At 41.6% G+C, this 17772-nt stretch overlaps 1 protein-coding gene across 6 annotated transcripts in view; it reads right to left on the bottom strand.

Moving 5' to 3' along the window:
- LOC117355604 (mothers against decapentaplegic homolog 4) overlaps positions 1–17772 on the bottom strand; it is a 100289-nt gene that overhangs the window by 60017 nt on the left and 22500 nt on the right. For all 6 annotated transcript variants that reach the window (XM_033934444.1, XM_033934425.1, XM_033934405.1 and 3 more), the window contains exons 3-4: positions 10574–10748; positions 6794–6823 (exon numbers count right to left, since the gene is read on the bottom strand). In XM_033934444.1, coding sequence (XP_033790335.1) covers positions 6794–6823; positions 10574–10748 — 205 coding nt within the window. The remainder of the gene's footprint in view (positions 1–6793; positions 6824–10573; positions 10749–17772) is intronic.

Genomic DNA, 17772 nt, shown 5'->3' with positions numbered 1-17772 from the left:
TTTTTTTTTTTAATTTTGTGGTTACCATTATGTATTAATAAGATTATATTGTGTGTGTATATGAAAAATGAATGGAAGAAATTCCATTACAATTAGTACTACTGTGTTTCCCCGAAAATAAGACCTACCCCAAAAATAAGCCCTAGCATGATTTTCGGTAAGGTCTTAATATAAGCCCTATCCAAATAAGCCCTAGCTGAAGTGCTTATTTTTGGGGTAGAGGAAAGCAAAATAAAAGTCCTCTGCTGGTACCGGCATCTTCCTAAATGCAGCAGCAGACCCTTCCATCTCTCCCTCCCCACGCTGACCGCGAGATTGACATATCATTACCTACTTCCAAAAGGCAGCGTCACGGCAGCAATCTAAACAGGCTGCTTCGGGCCGTTTCTTTGCCGCTTCACTGATGATGTCATCAGCAACGCGGCAGTGGAACGTCCTGAAGCCTGAAGCAGCCCATTTAGATTGCTGCTGCGACGCTGCCTTTTGGAAGTAGGTAATGATATGTCAGTCTCGCGGTCGGTGTGGGGCTAGAGAGATGGAAGAGGAGGGTCAGATGGAAGGGTCAGTGGGGGGTTCAGCTGCATGGCAAGGGGGATAGAAAGATGCTGTGGGTTTGTGATTGGGCAGTTTCCCCAAAAATAATACCTAGTGCATTTTTGGGCCCCAAAATAATAAGACAGTGTCTTATTTTCAGGGAAACAGTATTATTATGGGGGTGAGGTCAGGGGTGGAAACTGGGCGGGGTGCTCAGTTGATATTTGTTAGACTTAGGGGGTACTTGGCTTGGAAACACTGGATTACAGGACCACAGGACCAGAGGCAATATGGATTCATTAGAGGCAGGTCTTGTCAGACAAATATGATCAATTTCTGACTAAATGACCAGAGAATTGGATAGAGGGAGTGTGCTAGATGTGATGTATTTAGATTTTAGCAAAGCCTTTGACAGTGTTCTACATAGGCATCTAATAAAAACTGAGTGCACTCAGGATGGGCCCCAAAGTGACAGGCTGGGTCAGGAACTGGTTGAGTGGAAGGCACAAGAGGGTAGTGGTCAATGGAGATCGCTCTGAGGAAGGAGAAATTAGGTTCTTATCTGCTAATTTTCTCTTAGTCCCTCCAAACCGGCACAGACACGGATGGGTTTACACTCTTCTGCCAGCAGGTGGAGACTGAGACATTGACCTTTGGCTACAGTATAAGTAGGCTGTGCAGTCCCATCTACAACCAGTCTGTTCTGTCTCCAGCTTGTGGAGTGGTAAGCTTGTGCAGCCTGTGCTGAGGTTTGTTAAGGCCTGTTGGATCTGATTAATGAATCTTTCTTGTCTCTTTTGCTGTCCGGACAGAGCTTGGGGGCCCCTCTTTGGGGAAGTAAAGCACTCGTTAAAGAAATTTGCCATGGGATAAAGCCACGCCATAGCTCAAGCACATTTCAAGGGACCCTCAGGAGTCTCCCAGATATCTGTAAGAATCCGAACAAGGTCAAGCTGATTAGGAAAATAAGCAGATTGTGGTCTCTGATCACTCATGAGGGAATATTCAGCAGTGACCAGCTGTTCCATCTGCAGCTTCAATTCCTGCAGAGATTCAGAGATTAAATCCACAAGGTGTGTAGGTTTGAAGAATCTGCGTACAGTGGGGTACACCCCCAAACATGTTTCAGCAAAATGCAAGTGCAGCTCCAGCGATAAACCTTCCAAGCATTCCAAATCCTAGGGTCAGAGGTTGGCTTCTGCCACGGGGGATGGTTTTCCCCCGGAATTTGGGAATATGCTTTATCAGACATACCAGTGTACTCCCCAGGCCACTCCAATGCTATTTTCGCAGGTGTCGCGGCAGAAGGTGTATGAAGACCCTCCCTGGAGGCCGAACGCATCACATCTGTGCAATCCTCTCGGGCCACAGCACATGTGGAACACGGCTACGCATCAACAGCCATCCACTGCAAATGAGGCATGAATCCATGACATCCTGCCCTGGGAAGGTCATATATATCAGTGGTTCTCAACCCTTTCCTGGAGGATCACCAGGCCAGTTGGGTTTTTAAGATAGCTTTCACGGTGGCCAATCCAGGTAACTGGCCAAAACCCAAGAAGAAGCAATATTCTATGCTACCGATCCAGGGCAAGCGGTGGCTTCCCCCATTTCTTTCTCAATAACAGACTAAGGACTTTTCTTCCAGGAAATTGTCCAAACCTCTCTTAAAAACCAGCTACGCTATCCGCACTTACCACAACCTCTGGCAATGCGTTGCAGAGCTTAAATATTCTCTGAATGAAAAAATATTCCTCCTATTGGTTTTAAAAGTACTTCCCTGTAATTTCAACGAGTGTCCCCTAGTCTTTGTAATTTTTGACGGAGTGAAAAATCGATCCACTTGTACCCATTCTACTCCACTCAGGATTTTATAGACTTCGATCATATCTCCCCCTCAGCCATCTCTTTTCCAAGCTGAAGAGCCCTAACCTTTTTAGTCTTTCCTCATACGAGAGGAGTTCCATCCCCTTTATCATCTTGGTTGCTCTTTGAACCTTTTCTAGTGCCGCTATATATTTCTTGAGATAAGGACATCAGAACTGAATGTGGTTTTCTTTCATAAATGAAGCTGGCAAGTATAAAAAATAACTTTAAAATCAAATCTGGAAAAATCCAAGATGGCCACCGAGGGCCTGTTTTTGTAAAAATAGTCCAGGAAAACCACAGAGAACCTTCTAAAATAGATATTTTAGGATTTTAGGGGTGGGGCATAGGGCATGCAGGGAAACCATCTAAAACCCCCTTTTTAAAGACCCCACCAAAATCTCTGATTTAAGCTGTTAGCTTGTATTCAGAGAAACATATGCTGACAGGAAACACTGCAGCCACAGAACTGGTGTTTGCACCCAGATTGCTAAAAACATGCATAAAATTATAATAATCTCTCATTTACACGCATAACTGTTTGCTCCACTCAGCCTCTGCCTATGTGTTCATGGCATCGCCAGTTTATTGAGTTGAATGTAGATAGAATATTAACATTTATATTTGTATACACATGTATGTGTGTATATGCTGGTATTCTGGTCATTTATGTGTATTCTTAGTGCCTAAAAATAGGCACCATAACATATCTTAAATGTCTTTTGACATTAAATGAAAACTTTGAAAAGTTCACATTTCATAAAAACACTACATAACATAGTGACATACTGTAGTAAATGTCGTCAGATAAAGACTTGCATGGTCTATCTAGTCTGCCCAAGACATCCAAAGTTGTATCTGGCACCCTGTGCAGCTTTTACTTCATGATTAAATCCTGGCATCTTGTCACTTTTCATCTTATAATTGCCCATATAAGGCTGGCAAACTTAGAACATAATTCTGTGATATAGTTAAACAGGCCAGATTCTGTGATATAGTTAAACAGGCCAGATGTGTTTGCAGTCTTTATTTGAAAGGGTAGAGAAAGAAAGTTCCAAACTAATGGGTGAAATGGTATACATTAGGTTTTTGTTCACCACCTTGATTACTATTATGTAAAGGCAGGATATAAGCGCAAAAAACACTATTTAATAATTAAGGTGTAAACTGCTTCTGGAATGAGCTTGCAATATATGTTGGTACCTGAGGCAGTGGGTAAAGGTGACTTGCCCAAGATTATAAGGATTTTTCAATGGCAGAAACAAGGTTTGAACCCTGGCTTTCATGGCTCTCAATCCATTTCTCTAATCACTAAATAATCAAAGAGAAAGATGTAGACAGGAATATCTGGGCATACTAAATGTGCAAATTGGTGTTTTTTTCTGTAGTTATCTATTGTGCTCCTTTGTCACATACAGTAGCTATATGTAGCTGGTTCACTTAATCAGTATAATTTTAAATAAAAGCATCTCTTGGGATAGTACAGCATTCATTTTTCCCTTAAGAGTTTCCCTTAGTGAAAACAAATAACTATAATCAGGGATTTTTTAAAAACAAACTGTGGATTTTAGAAACATGATGGCAGATAAAAGGCCCATCCAGTCTGCCCACCTGCAGTAACCATTATCTCTTCCTCTCTCTAAGAGATCCCATGAGCTTAAGCCTCAGAAATTATGAGGCTTCCTACAAGTTCTGTCAAGGATAGGAAAATAACTGACTAGTCCCAGAATAGAGTGGGATTGTACAAGAAACATCAGTTTTTATCTTTCACAGTGACCCTGAAGATGAAAACTTTGAAGGATTTTTAGAATATAATGTCATAGACCGATATGATTTCTTAATTTTTCCTGATTCCGTTTTCTGTGCACAGCTGACGAAGTCAAAGCATCAGCAATGACAACAAATTACTAGCATGTAAAGTTCGTACACAAGTTGCTTCTTTGCATAAGTCAACCTGGACTGTGGTGGCTGCCGAGAGATCAGGTTTCTTCAGCCGCCGAGCAGGAGCGCGCTTGGCACTCCTGCTCGGCGCTGAGCGGCTTCTTGACTGGCTCCAGTGAATTTTCCTTAAGGAAGTACTCTGCTTTGTCTATAGGCTGGGATCCTAAAGCAAATCCAGGTTCCTTTTTTATTTTTTTTTATTTATCAACATGACATCCCATCACAAATACAAGAATGCAACACCTGAGTGTCCAGCGGCAGTCTATTGATATTTTCCAAACTTTATAAAAGATCCTCTGTGCTTGTCTCATGTTTTCTTCAAGTCAGATATCATTCCTTGTGACCATCACCTCTGTTGGGAGGCTGTTCCATGCTACCACCCTTTCTGTAAAAAAATATTTCCTTAGATTATGCCTGAAAATGGATAAAATAATGAATTTGGGTGCACAAAATTGCATTGACCACTCTCAGGAAATGAACCTGAAAGCAATTAATTCATACGAGTCCTTTTACTAATGCGCACTAGCCGTTTTAGTGCACGCTAAACACTAATGCGTGCTAACGCTTGCATTATTTCCTATGGATGCGTTCACGCACACTAAATCAGTTACCGCACCTTTGTAAAAGGACTACATAGTGAGGTAAAGTGATGAAGACTGACAGTAATGGGAAAGTGGTGGGAAAAGTTGTATAAGCAGTATCACCTAATCCAGGGGTAGGCAATTCCGGGCTTTGAGAGCGGGAGCCAGGTCAGGTTTTCAGACTATCCGCAATAAATATGCATGAGATAGATTTGCATCTCAAGGAGGTAGTGCATGCAAATCCATTTCATACATATTCATTGTGGATATCCTGAAAATCTGACCTGGCTCCGGCTCTCGAGGACCGGAATTTTCTACCCCTGACCTAAGCCAAGTTATAACAGGTAAGACAAAAAGGATTTTATTGTCAAATAAAATAAAATAGAAGATCTGATCCCCATATGGGCCTATCTACAATTTTCAGACAAATAGGCAGCATCTCAGCTGGATCAGAAGACTGAGAATGGTACGTTAGATAGATTGTGAGCCCACCGGGACAGATAGGGAAAATGCTTGAGTACCTGATTGTAAAACCGCTTAGAAAACCTTGATAGGCGGTATATAAAATCCTAATAAACTTAAACTTAATGCACTTCCTAATAACACAGCCTTAACAGGCATATCTGGCAGTCTTTTGGGGCTACGGCTCCCATTCCAGTACCACTCAATATAATCTCAATGCCATCAAAAAATACATTTAAATGTGAAGGGAAGGAAAAATCCTCGGAGATCAGAACATTCCTTTTCTAGTACTTGATCTTAAGCAATCATTGCCTAAAACCTTCCTTGAAATGCCATCATATACCTACTACAGCTTACATTTGTATACACTGAGGAGTTATCGAGGGACGCCCATCCCTGCCACCTCCCACAGTCTTCCCAGTTAACTACACTTCTCCCTCCAGATTCACGGGTTTTGGATTCACGACTTCGGTTATTCGCGGGTTTTTTCCTTGTTGGCTCTGCCCACAAATGACATCATCCAGGAGTGCCAAAAAAAGGTTTGTTGCTTTTTCCCAGGCAATTGCTTCGGCGTGCAGAGAGAAATATGCTCGATTCACTCATGCAGAGAGAGAAAATTGCTTTTCTTTTTTTTTCAAACACTACTTTGAAATGCAATAAATAACTTGGTTTTCAAAAGCAATCACGAATAGGAACAGAGTTTTATTTGCGATTTCATCATATTCGCAAAGGATTTAACAAAAAAACCTGTGAATAATAAAGGAAAAATTATTCACTTTTTTTTGTATTCGCGGCCTAGTTTTGCCCGTATCCATCGCGAATTGGGAGGGTGAAGTGTAACTACCTCCCACCTAGCAGGGCCTCCATTGGTTACTAACTGTACAAAAGGATTTTGGAGACTACCCTCAGACCCTGTTTTTTTTCTGGTATTGTTTCATCAGAGGGAAATTTTCTCCTAGGTTTCCTTGCTTCCTGTGACGGGATGTATACCCATCACAGGCTATAACAGACACATATAAATATTTCTGTGGCATTAATATATAGGATGCAAGTCTATTTAAATTGAAAGAACTCCAGAATGAGAGGACATAGGATGAAGTTAAAAGGTTGTAGGCTCAAGATTAATAATATATTTATATTTTTTTACAGAAATGATGGTGGATGCATCGAACAGCATCCCGATGGAGGTGGTAGAGACAAACACTGGTCAGAGATTTTCTTGCTTGAGTACCTGAAAAATTTGTAATCCCCACAGAATTGTAGGATATTTGGAATATAAATAAATAAAATTTGCTGGCATTATGTGTGCTTCTGTGTGCAGTGCTCTTCATCTTCTTGTCCTTTCACTGGCCAAGTCACATCACTTTACTTAAAAAACACCTTTACTGTCCAAAGAAATAAAAACCTACCAGAGCCCTGCAACGTCAATCCAGAAAGGTCTGTATGAAAAAGATATATATAAGAAACAGTTATTTTCACATCAATACAAGTGTATCCTGTTTAACACTCGCCTTGTGTATTAGAAGCAATCCATGATTTATCCATCAAAACAAACAAAACCAAGCATTTCTCAGTGATTTTACAGTGCACTTTTAAAATAACCCACATTCATTCCTTAAGACTGAGTGCTCTATTTACTAAGCATTTTCCCAAAGACACAACTGAAAGAAAACCTTTAATAAACAAGAAAATCTCCACCAAAATGAAAGCAAAGTGTCAGACCCCCAAATATTACATTACATTAGAGATTTCTATTCCGCCTGTGCCTTGCGGTTCTAAGCGGATTACAAAATTGGGTGAAAACTCGACATTTCCAGGGAGTTTACATATCAGGTATATCAGCTATCTTCCTTAGCTTCAATGCATATTAGAACAGGGTTATGCCTACACAGGTCTGAGCTAGTGAGTGGTGTGCTTTTCAGGAAAAAGCCATCACATATAAATAATGTACCTGAATGTAGAGTTCCCCTTCCGAATCCGCAGTTTCAGTACCTGTGGATTCGGTTAATCACAATTAAAAAAACAAAAACAAAACAAAACTCTGCATTGGACATTCCCCAGACCTTACCTGGTGATCTAGTGGCGACAACGCTGGGCAGGATCGATCGTCTTACGCTCCTGCCCCGTGCAATGCCGTCATCAAAATGCCGTCTCAAGACTACAACGGACACTCACGGCAGTCATTTTGATGATGGCATTGCATGGGGCAGGAGCATAAGACAATCGATCCTGCCCAGCGTCACCGTTAGACCACTAGGTAAGGTCCGGGGAAGGTCCAGGACACAGGAGGAAAGCGGGGGGTGGGTCAGAGCCTGCCCTAAAAATTATCCGCGATTTTTCAATATTCGCGGGCCGGCTCTGCCCCTAATCCCCGCAAATACTGAGGTTCTGCTGTGCACCACTTTGATAGCTTTCAGTCTTGCAGGTGGTATATAAGAAATAAAAATGAAAATATTTCAAATAACTGTCAAACACCCAGTTCTTGGGGAAATTTTAGAACTCTATTTCAGTGCCTAAATTCCGTTACAAAATACTAATGTAATCTGCTATCAGTTTGCCTTAAATTTACACACCCAGTGTTACACCAGCCACAGACCTGGTGTAACTGTGGCTTCATAAATGCAGCAGAGGCATTGGTAACAAAGTACTTCTGTAAGTTATGCACGCAAGTGGGAGCCACCCTGCCCGTGCAACACCCATATATGCACACCCCTTTCATTTACGGGCTATGGAAGTTCTGTGCACTGTTGCGGTGATGGAACATTCATGGGTTAATATACTGTATATCCTCTGGAAGGAAGATGGGAGGGAGGAGATATGAGAGACATTTAAATATCTCCTTGAAATAAATGCTCATTAGGCGAATTAATAAATGATCAACAGGAGACCCTGAAACAGGAGGCTCTTTCAACTGAAAGAATGCACTACAATGAGAGGGTATAGAATGATGTTAAAAGGGAATGAATAAACAGAAGACCAAGTTGTTTGTTTTGGCAATCCAGGTTTCATGGGTAAAAAAATAGTATTGTCTACTGGCAAGATACTTATATAGTTGAGGAGAAATTCAGGGTTTAGGGTATTATACTGTATTGTGGTTTAACTTTTGAGAACCAAATTAATGAATTGAGTAAGAGGGTTTTATTTTTTCAATTACGTGCAATATTACATTACATTACATTAGTGATTTCTATTCTGCCATTACCTTGCGGTTCAAGGCGGATTACATCCAAACTAAAAACAAGAATTACATTTCAACTTTGAAGTAATAGAATAAACGATGAGATAAAGTTTTAAGGGAGAATTATGGGTTTTAGATAATGTTTGGTAATTAGAAAAAATTAGATATGTTCTGACCTTTCTACTAATAGTTTTCAAACAATAGTCAGGGCAATTATTCTACCCCAGTTAGATTACTGTAATTTATTGTACTGTGGTATTACACTGAAGTTGAAATATAAGTTGCAATTGCTTCAAAACACAGAGGCACGTCTGATATTCAAAGTTAAGAAATATGATTGTATTACTCCATTTTTAAATTAATTGCATTGGTTGATGGTTGTGAAGAGAATATATTTTAAAGTGGTGTTACATTCATATATAAAACAGTATATGGTATGGGACCTGAACGTTTATTAAGATATTTATCCTTTCCAGTAAGATTGTTTCTCATTTCCAGCATTCTTTGAAACTCGGTTATTCAATATTTGAAATACAGTAAATACAGTAAAACCTTTGTTTGTGAGCATAATTTGTTCCAGAAGCATGTTTGTAATCCAAAGCACTCGTATCAAAGCAAATTTTCCCATAGGAAATAGTGGAAACTCCGACAATTCGTTCCACAGCCCAAAAAACTTTAATACAAAATACTATACGTACTTGAATTGCAAGACCTCGCTCATTTTGAACAGTCACTACACTCCCGGAATGTCAGAGAGGGAAGAATCATCGGTTCAGTTGCGACGATGTGAAATGTGTATACTGTCACACTGCCTCAAGAACCACAAGTCCCGTGAGAACGTACAGCAGTGTTTCAGTCAGCAGCACAGGGTGGGGCGGGAGTTCTAAATGCTCGCTCCTGCGCGTGCCGGCCCAAGTGCACTGCTGGCTTCTGACATCGGCAGGAGGGGCTCAGGCAGGATAAACCGCTGGACCACCAGGGAAAAGGTAGGTGGGGAGGGGTAAAAAATATTTTGTACAGTACTGTATTCAGTACTGTATTAACATAGGCCGACTTACGACCGAATCAACTTACGATCTATCAGTCGGAACCAATTGCGGTCGTAAGTCGAAGACTACCTGTATTAGATTTCCAGTATTGGTGCATTTTCAAGAGAAAAAAAATAGTTGCCATGACTTATGAATCAACTCTCGTACTTCTTTATGAAAAGGGTGGTGAATGTGTGAGAAACAACCTCCCAACAGTGACTAATTAAATTAAGAAAACATTCTATAAGCATGTAGGTGGTATGGATGAGCAGACTGGATAGGCCGAATTTCATTTTCTGTTTCTACGTTTTACTCATTTAAGTACTAGGAGTATGCAAATGTGAACAGCTTATATTATAGCACTGCTTTTGTGCAGGATAATTTTATGGGTACTTATGTACCTTTATAAAAAACTTGTTCCCACACAAAGTTAATGTGTTAATTTTAACATTTCAGCAGCTAGGTTTGTAGCTGAAAATTTGCCAAAACCTAACCAGTAAAAATCTGAGTTGCTATAATTCTTTTAGGCATGGCAATTATTTAGTTACCAGTGAAAAGCCACACTAACCAGCTAATTAAGTTCCCCAACCTAAATGTGCCCTTTGTTTTTAGTCTTAATAAATGTATGCATATTTTGCATTTAGGAGATTAAATTTAGTCAGGAGGGGGATAATTTTCAATAATTTTAACTAGCTAACTTCTGATTTTAGCTAGTTAAACCTACTGAAAATTCCCATGCTCTAATTTTTATTGACGCATATGTGACTAGTCTTTTAGTCATATTATCCCAGAAGGTGTCCATATATGAGGAAAAAAGTCTAAGCGGGATTAACTACTGCAAAAAGTGTGTATAGACCCATAAAGATTTATTGGGGGGGGAGAAGATTCTAGAAAATTGGAGACAAATGCGCAGAAAAGTAAGTTGTTCATATATAGAGAAAAATACATTTAGTTATTTTAGTTTCCTGTGTGCTAGTGCTTACCAACGCCAGGAGATACCACCCGCTCATAGTGATATGGATTTACGCACACACTGTCACACTTTAGATCAAAAGCAAACTGACAGTATTTGACGTGCTTAAGTTCATTTTTGTGAAGATCAGGCCATCTCCAGAGTCGAGCATATATCACATGTGGAAAACCTTTCCGTCCAGCCACCTACCATAAATAGAAAATAAACATGATTAGTGAGAACAATCAGAAGCAATTAACTACTAAATTTAAACACTGATCTTCAGATCCACAGCAACATCTCTTTATAGGTAGTCAGAATTGGTCTTACTGCATTCTAGATATAAAGCAAGTTGCTTACCTGTAACAGGTATTCTGCACAGACAGAAGGAGTAAACAGGTATGCAAGTTGGTGACTTCATCTAGTCATGTAGGGACATAAAGCTCCCCCAGAGATAAAAAATAATGAATGTGTCCTGAGCAGGTACAGCCATTCCTGCATGCATCAGTCCCCTCAGTTTAAAAGTAAGAATCAACTCTTTGGGTTGTGAGAAAGGACTGAGCGCCTAGTTAGTCCTGCTTAGAGAATGACACGGGGACAAATTTGTCCCCGTAGGAACTCAATTTTCCCGTCCCTGTGAGTTTTGTTGCTGTCCCTGCCCTATTCCTGTAAACTTTGCCTTAACCGCATAAGCCTCAAACATTTATTATTTTAAAGTGTTTGAGGCTTTTGCAGATGAGGACAGAGCTTGCAGGAATGGGGCAGGGGCAGGGACAGGAAAAGAACTCGCAGGGACAGTATGGGAAAATGAGTTCCTGTGGGGATGGAGAAAAATTTGTCCCTGTGTCATTCTTTAGTCCTGCTGTCTATGGAAGACACCTGTTGGGGGTAAGCAACTTTGCTTTCTGCACTGACAAGAGGGACAGAATCAAGCACATGAGTAGGTGGCTCCCAAGTTCAAAGTTGCTTTAGTGTTAAGAAAACTGTTTCGCTGTTGCTGAGCAATCCCTTCTCATGTTTATAAAAGCTGGTGGACAGATTGAGCAGTACTGAACAATCAAAGAGTTGACCTAATGCAAAATAAAAGTACGTAACAAGGATCAGGTAGCAGCTTTGCATATGCTCTCAGGAGATGCAGATTTCAACAGAGCTATGTTAGCAACAGTAGCTCTCATCTGGTAAGGCTCAACTCTGTTGGTGAGAGGAATACGCCATATATCTTAACAAAATTGAACACATGAAGCAAAATAATTAGTTATGCTTTCCCACCGGAGTACCAAGTCTGTTAAGGTCGGAGACAAAAGGCTGCTTATGACACTGCTCCTTGTGACCCTGGCAAGTCACTTGGTCCCCCATTGCCCCAGGTATATTAGATAGATTGTGATCCCACCAGGACTGACAGGGAAAAATGCTCGAGTACCTGAAGAAATCCATGTAAACCGTTCTGAGCTCCCCTGGGAGAATGGTATATTTATTTATTTTATTTAATTTTCTACATTGTTCTCCCAGGGGAGCTCATACGGTTTACATGAATTTATTCAGGTACTCAAGCATGCTTCTCTGTCTGTCCCACTGGGCTTACAATCTATCTAATGTACCTGTAATGTAACTATTGGCTTACTGGTGGATTTTTTTTAATTTTAGGTACTCTGTAAAAACTCGCATGTGAACCCGAACTCGCCCACCCATCAATTTCTTGGGAATCAGCCACCCTGACAGCCAAAGACAAGGTATGCAGCCTAAGGGTAATCCTCAATGGTAACCTTTCACTCTCTGACCACATCTCCCAAGTAGTATCCACCTCGTTCTACTACCTCTGGCAGCTACGGAAAATCAGAACATATTTCTCAGAACTGGACTTCTCTCAACTACTCTATGCCTTCATCCTCTCCCGTATGGATTACTGTAATGCATTCCTAAACAGGCTCACTACAAAAAGCTTCCATCGATTACAATGAGAACAAAATCCCGCTTCCAACTCCTAAAGAATCTCCACATACGAGCCCCAATGACCCTGGTGTTGCGCTGATCAATAAATGATGTATATTCAAAGGCCTAGTAATGGCCTACAAACTCTTCCATGACATGGTACCAGCCGACATAGCCTCCCAACTTCCACCCTACGCCCCAAATCAACCGTTTCGTTCACAAGAATAAAAATGATTACACACACCCTCAGGACATGCCCTACACCTTGAGAACACCCATACAAGATCTTACTCGCACTATCTATTGTGCCTCTGGAACAAACTACCTACCGTATATACTCAAATATAAACCGATCTGAATATAAACCGAGGTAACTTTTTTCCCTAAAAAGAGGAAAAACAGATTGACTCAAATATAAACCGAGGGTTTATATCCAAGTACGGTAATGATTTCTTTCCTTCCCCTCTCCCCCTCCATTTATTATGAAAGGTCTGAAATTATCTTAATAAAGTACAGATAGAAAAACAGTTAACCAATTCAATAGCAATCTTAAATATATTTTTAAAAAACAACAGCAGAAAGGCAGCATCTCCTTGTTGAACTGCAGCATCAGATAGGGACGTGCTCACTTTGTCTAAATTTACTATTGATAATATAATATACAGTACATATTATTATCACTGCTAAACTTATTTGATTATTTCTAGGAGTATATCCCCCAGTGTTGCGAAAGTCAACCAAGAAACATGCCACCGTACTCTGAAAAAGCAATATTTGTTTAAGAAATATCAGATTCTTGATTTATGGGATGAAATTACAAGAGCTGAAACAAAAGATTGCAGAAAACTGGCTCAAGTAAGATGATATTGTTCTGTCTGCTCCCTCCCCCCCTCCCGAGGACTGATGCTGTTGGCACTTCTCCCCCTACCCCCACATTCTCTTTACCTCTCTGGTACCGAAGAAGGCTGATGTCAATGCTCTGTTCGGGGCTGGTGCGGGGCCTTGAGCATCTTCCCATGCTCAAGGCCTGCCAGCTCCCACTCTCTCCAGGAATCTCAGAGAGGACAGGAGACAACAGGCCTTGAGCATGGGAAGATGCTCAAGGCCCCGCACCAGCCCCGAACAGAGCATTGACATCAGCCTTCTTCGGTACCAGAGAGGTAAAGAGAATGTGGGGGTTGGGGGAGAAGTGCAACAGCGTCAGTCCTTGGGAGGGGGGGGAGGGAGCAGACAGCAGCGTGGGTCATCGGGTGTGGGTGCAGGAGAGTAACATGAGTCATAGTGGGTTGCAAACAGAAGCGTGGGTCATCGGGTGTGTGTGCAGGAGAGTAGCATTAGTCATGTGAGAGAGGATATGCAGGAGAGCGTCGTTGGTCATGGGGGAGGGGATGTGCAGGGAGAGCGTCGTCGGTCATTGGGAGGGGGGCCGACAGGAATGCAGGAAAACATCATCTAACATTGAAAAGGAAAGACTAATGTGCCAGCTATATGTTGGACTTGAATATAAACAGAGACCCTCATTTTTTGACCAAAATCTCAGTTTATATTTGAGTATATACCGTACCACATTAGGTCTACTGAACTTCAGGAAAGCAATAAAAACAAACAAAAAAACCCCCAACAACTCACCAAATCCCCCTAACCCTCCATTGTCTTGAGTCTCAAACGCTCTGGGCTCCTTTTACGAAGCCGCAATAGCGGTTTAACACATGTAATAGTGCGCGCTAAACCGTTGGACGCGCTAGCCACTACCGCCTCCTCTTGAGCAGGTGGTAGTTTTTCAGCTAGCGCAGGGGATAGCGCGTGATTAAAAGTCACGCGCGTTAAAGCCACTACTGCGGCTTCGTAAAAGGAGCCCTATGTGCTTCATCCTATGACTGACCATGCCATGTTTTCTCATAAAATGTTTTTCCACACTGTCATATTTTTCACCATCTTTGTCCTACTAAGTTATATGCCATATTTACCATACTGTGTTTTTACCATACTATGTCTGCCATGCTACATTCTCTCCTGCCATGTTGGCCACATGATGTTTGCCGTTCCACGTCTTCCATGCTGTGTTGCATCATGCATGCTTGCCTTACTATTTTTGTGAAATCGTGTCATATTATGTTAATCTTGCTTTGTAATTCTATGTTTTGCTGTGCAAGGTTTTGCCGTACTATACTCACCATACCATGTTTTTGTTAACTATGCTTTGCCATCTCTGTCAGACAATGTTTGCCATGCTATCTTCTACCATACTATGGGCTCCTTTTACTAAGCCGCGTTAGCGTTTTTAGCGCACGCATTTTAGCACGCACTAAACCTGCGCTACACGGCTAGAACTAATGCCAGCTCAATGCTGGCGTTAAGGTCTAGCGCAGGCAACAATTTAGCGCGCTATAGCCCTAACGCAGATTAGTAAAAGGACCCCTATGTCTAAGAGTGTGGCGCAGGGTTTAGAGCTATATCCTCAGCACCCTGAGGTTGGGAGTTTCAAACCCACACTGCTCCTTGTGACCCTGGGCAAGTCACTTGGTCCCCCATTGCCCCAGGTATATTAGACAGATTATGAGTCCACCGGGACAGACAGTGAAAAATGCTTGAGTACCTGAATAAATCCATGTAAACCTTTCTGGGAGAACGGTATAGAAAATTGAATAAATAAATTAGATAAGCAGGTACATTAGATAGACTGTGAGCCCACCGGGACAGATAAGGAAAATGCTTGAAGTACCTGTATGTAAAACCACTTTGAGTGTGGTTGTAAAACTACAAAAAGACAGTATACAAGACCCAATCCCAGGAGAGCTCTCTCATGCTGCTGCCTACAGAGCTTAGGACAGATAGAAGGCAACCAGACAACAAAGGTAGGAAAAATGATTTTATTTGCAATTTAGTGATTGAAATGTGTCTGTTGAGAATTTATATTTGCTGTATATTTTGACATTATATTTGTCTATTTTTCTATAGTTTTTACTGAGGTGACATTGCATATTTTAAAGTCATCTGCCTTGAGAAAAAAAATGAATATAAATGATAATTAACATTTTCTCTGCATACAGTGTACTTTGTGGGTTTAAAAAAAAATTCTGTGGTTACCATTATGTATTAATAAGATTATATTGTGTGTATATGAAAAATGAATGGAAGAAATTGCATTACAATTATTATTATGGGGGTGGGGTCTGGGGCGGAGCTTGTGCGGAGGTACTCTGTTGATATTTGTTAGACTTAGGGGGGTACTTGGCTTGAAGAAGTTGAGAAACTCTGCCCTAAACAATGGAAAATCAAATATTGTTGATATTCGTAAAGAACATCGAGAACTGGAGAAATTAAAATGCTCAACTAAATATCCTAGAGCCATGCCATACACTGCCTTTTAATATAGATATCCATATTTAAACACCACCCTCGCCTCAAATGATAACCAGTGTAACTCTCTATAATAGAGGGTTATATGATCTGCCTTTCGCAGTCTAAAAATTAGACTAACTGCGGTGTTTTGTACCAATATCAGTCTAAGTCCATAAAAATGCTTTTGGAGACTTCCCAAATATATAATATTGCGTTACTCCCATAAGCACAGTTACTTACCATAACAGGGACAGCAGGCAGCTATTCTCAACATGTGGGTGATGTCATCCACAGAGCCCGGATTCGGACAGCTTCGCAAGCAGACTTGCTTGAAGAACTTTAGAAAGTTTGCGACTGCCACACCACTCATGTGCGAGTTCCTTCCCGCCCGATGCAGGGCGCGCATCTCCTCAGTTCAGATAGCTAGCAGAGAAGCCAACCCGGGAAGGTGGGTGGGTTATGCGAATAGCTGCCTGCTGTCCCTGGATAACACCTGTTATGGTAAGTAAATGTGCTTTATCCCAGGTCAAGCAGGCAGCCTATTCTCAACATGTGGGTGACCTCCAAGCTAACCAGGATGGGATGGTGGGAGTATTGGCAATTCAGGAGAATAAAGTATGTAACACTGCCTGGCCGAAATGGCCAACCCATCTGGAAAAATCATCCAGACAATGAGAGGTGAAGGTATGAACCAAGAACCAAGTGGCAGCTTTACAGATTTCCTCAATAGGAGTACACTTCCCCCTCTGTATTCGCGGAAGTTAGGGGCAGAGCCAACCCGCGAATATTAAAAAACCGTGAATAATATTCAGGCCAGTTCTGCCCCTAACCCCCGCTTCCCCTGGCTATTTTAAGCCCTGAAAGCCTCCCTTAAGCCTCACCTGGTGGTCTAGCAGGTTTTCAAGCAGGAGTGATCTTCCCACGCTCCTGCCCCATGCAGATCGCTCACAGGAAATGGCTGCCTTGAGCTCCCGTAGTCTCTCGAGCTATTTCCTGTGAGTGATCTGCACGGGGCAGGAGCGTGGGAAGATCGCTCCTGCCCCGAAAACCCGCTAGACCACCAGGTAAGGCTTAAGGGGGGGCTTACAGGGCTTAAAATAGCCCGAAAAAAGAAAAAGGAATTTTAGGTTTAAAATCGTGAATAAGTGAATCCGTAGATATGGAAACCGCGAATACGGAGGGGGAAGTGTAGATCTAAGGAAAGCTACTGATGCCGCCATGGCTTTGACTTTAGGGGCTGTGACTTGACTCTGTAGATGCAGTCCAGCCTGAGCATAGCAGAAAGAGATGCAAACAGCTATACAGTTGGAGATGATGCGCTTGGAAATCGTATGTCCCAACTTGTTTGGCTCAAAGGAGACAAAAAATTGAGGAGCAGATCTGTGTGGCTTAGTCCTTTGCAAGTAAAAAGCTAAAGCATGCTTACAGTCCAGAGTATGAAGAGCTGTTTCTCCAGGATGAGAATGAGGCTTTGGAAAAAACACTGGAAGTACAATGGATTGATTGAGATGAAATTCTGAAACCACTTTAGGTAAGAATTTAGGATGAGTATGGAGGACCACCTTGTTATGATGGAATACTGTGAAAGGTGGGTCTGCAGCTAAAGCTTGTAGCTCGCTGACTCTGCGAGCAGACGTGAGAGCAATGAGAAAAATCACTTTCCAATTGAGATATTTGAGATGAGCCGAAGCCATTGGTTCAAAGGGAGGCTTCATCAATTGAGCAAGAACAACATTGAGATCCTAAACCACTGGAGGAGGTTTGAGAGGTGGTTTGACATTGAAAAGACCTTTCATAAATCTGGAAACCACAGGATGAGCAGAAAGGCTGATGAAAAGCAGTAATTGCACTGAAATGGACTCAAATGGATGTGGATTTGAGGCTTGATTGAGACGAATGGAACAGGTAATCCAAAACTGAAGACAAGGAAGTAGATTGAGGCTCCTTGTGATGAATGGT

The sequence above is a fragment of the Geotrypetes seraphini genome, chromosome 1 (genome assembly GCF_902459505.1).
Source record: "Geotrypetes seraphini chromosome 1, aGeoSer1.1, whole genome shotgun sequence".
In the NCBI taxonomy this organism is placed as follows: domain Eukaryota; kingdom Metazoa; phylum Chordata; class Amphibia; order Gymnophiona; family Dermophiidae; genus Geotrypetes; species Geotrypetes seraphini.
The sequence above is the reverse complement of the archived record's forward strand: the minus strand, read 5'-3'. Positions and strand labels throughout refer to the sequence as shown.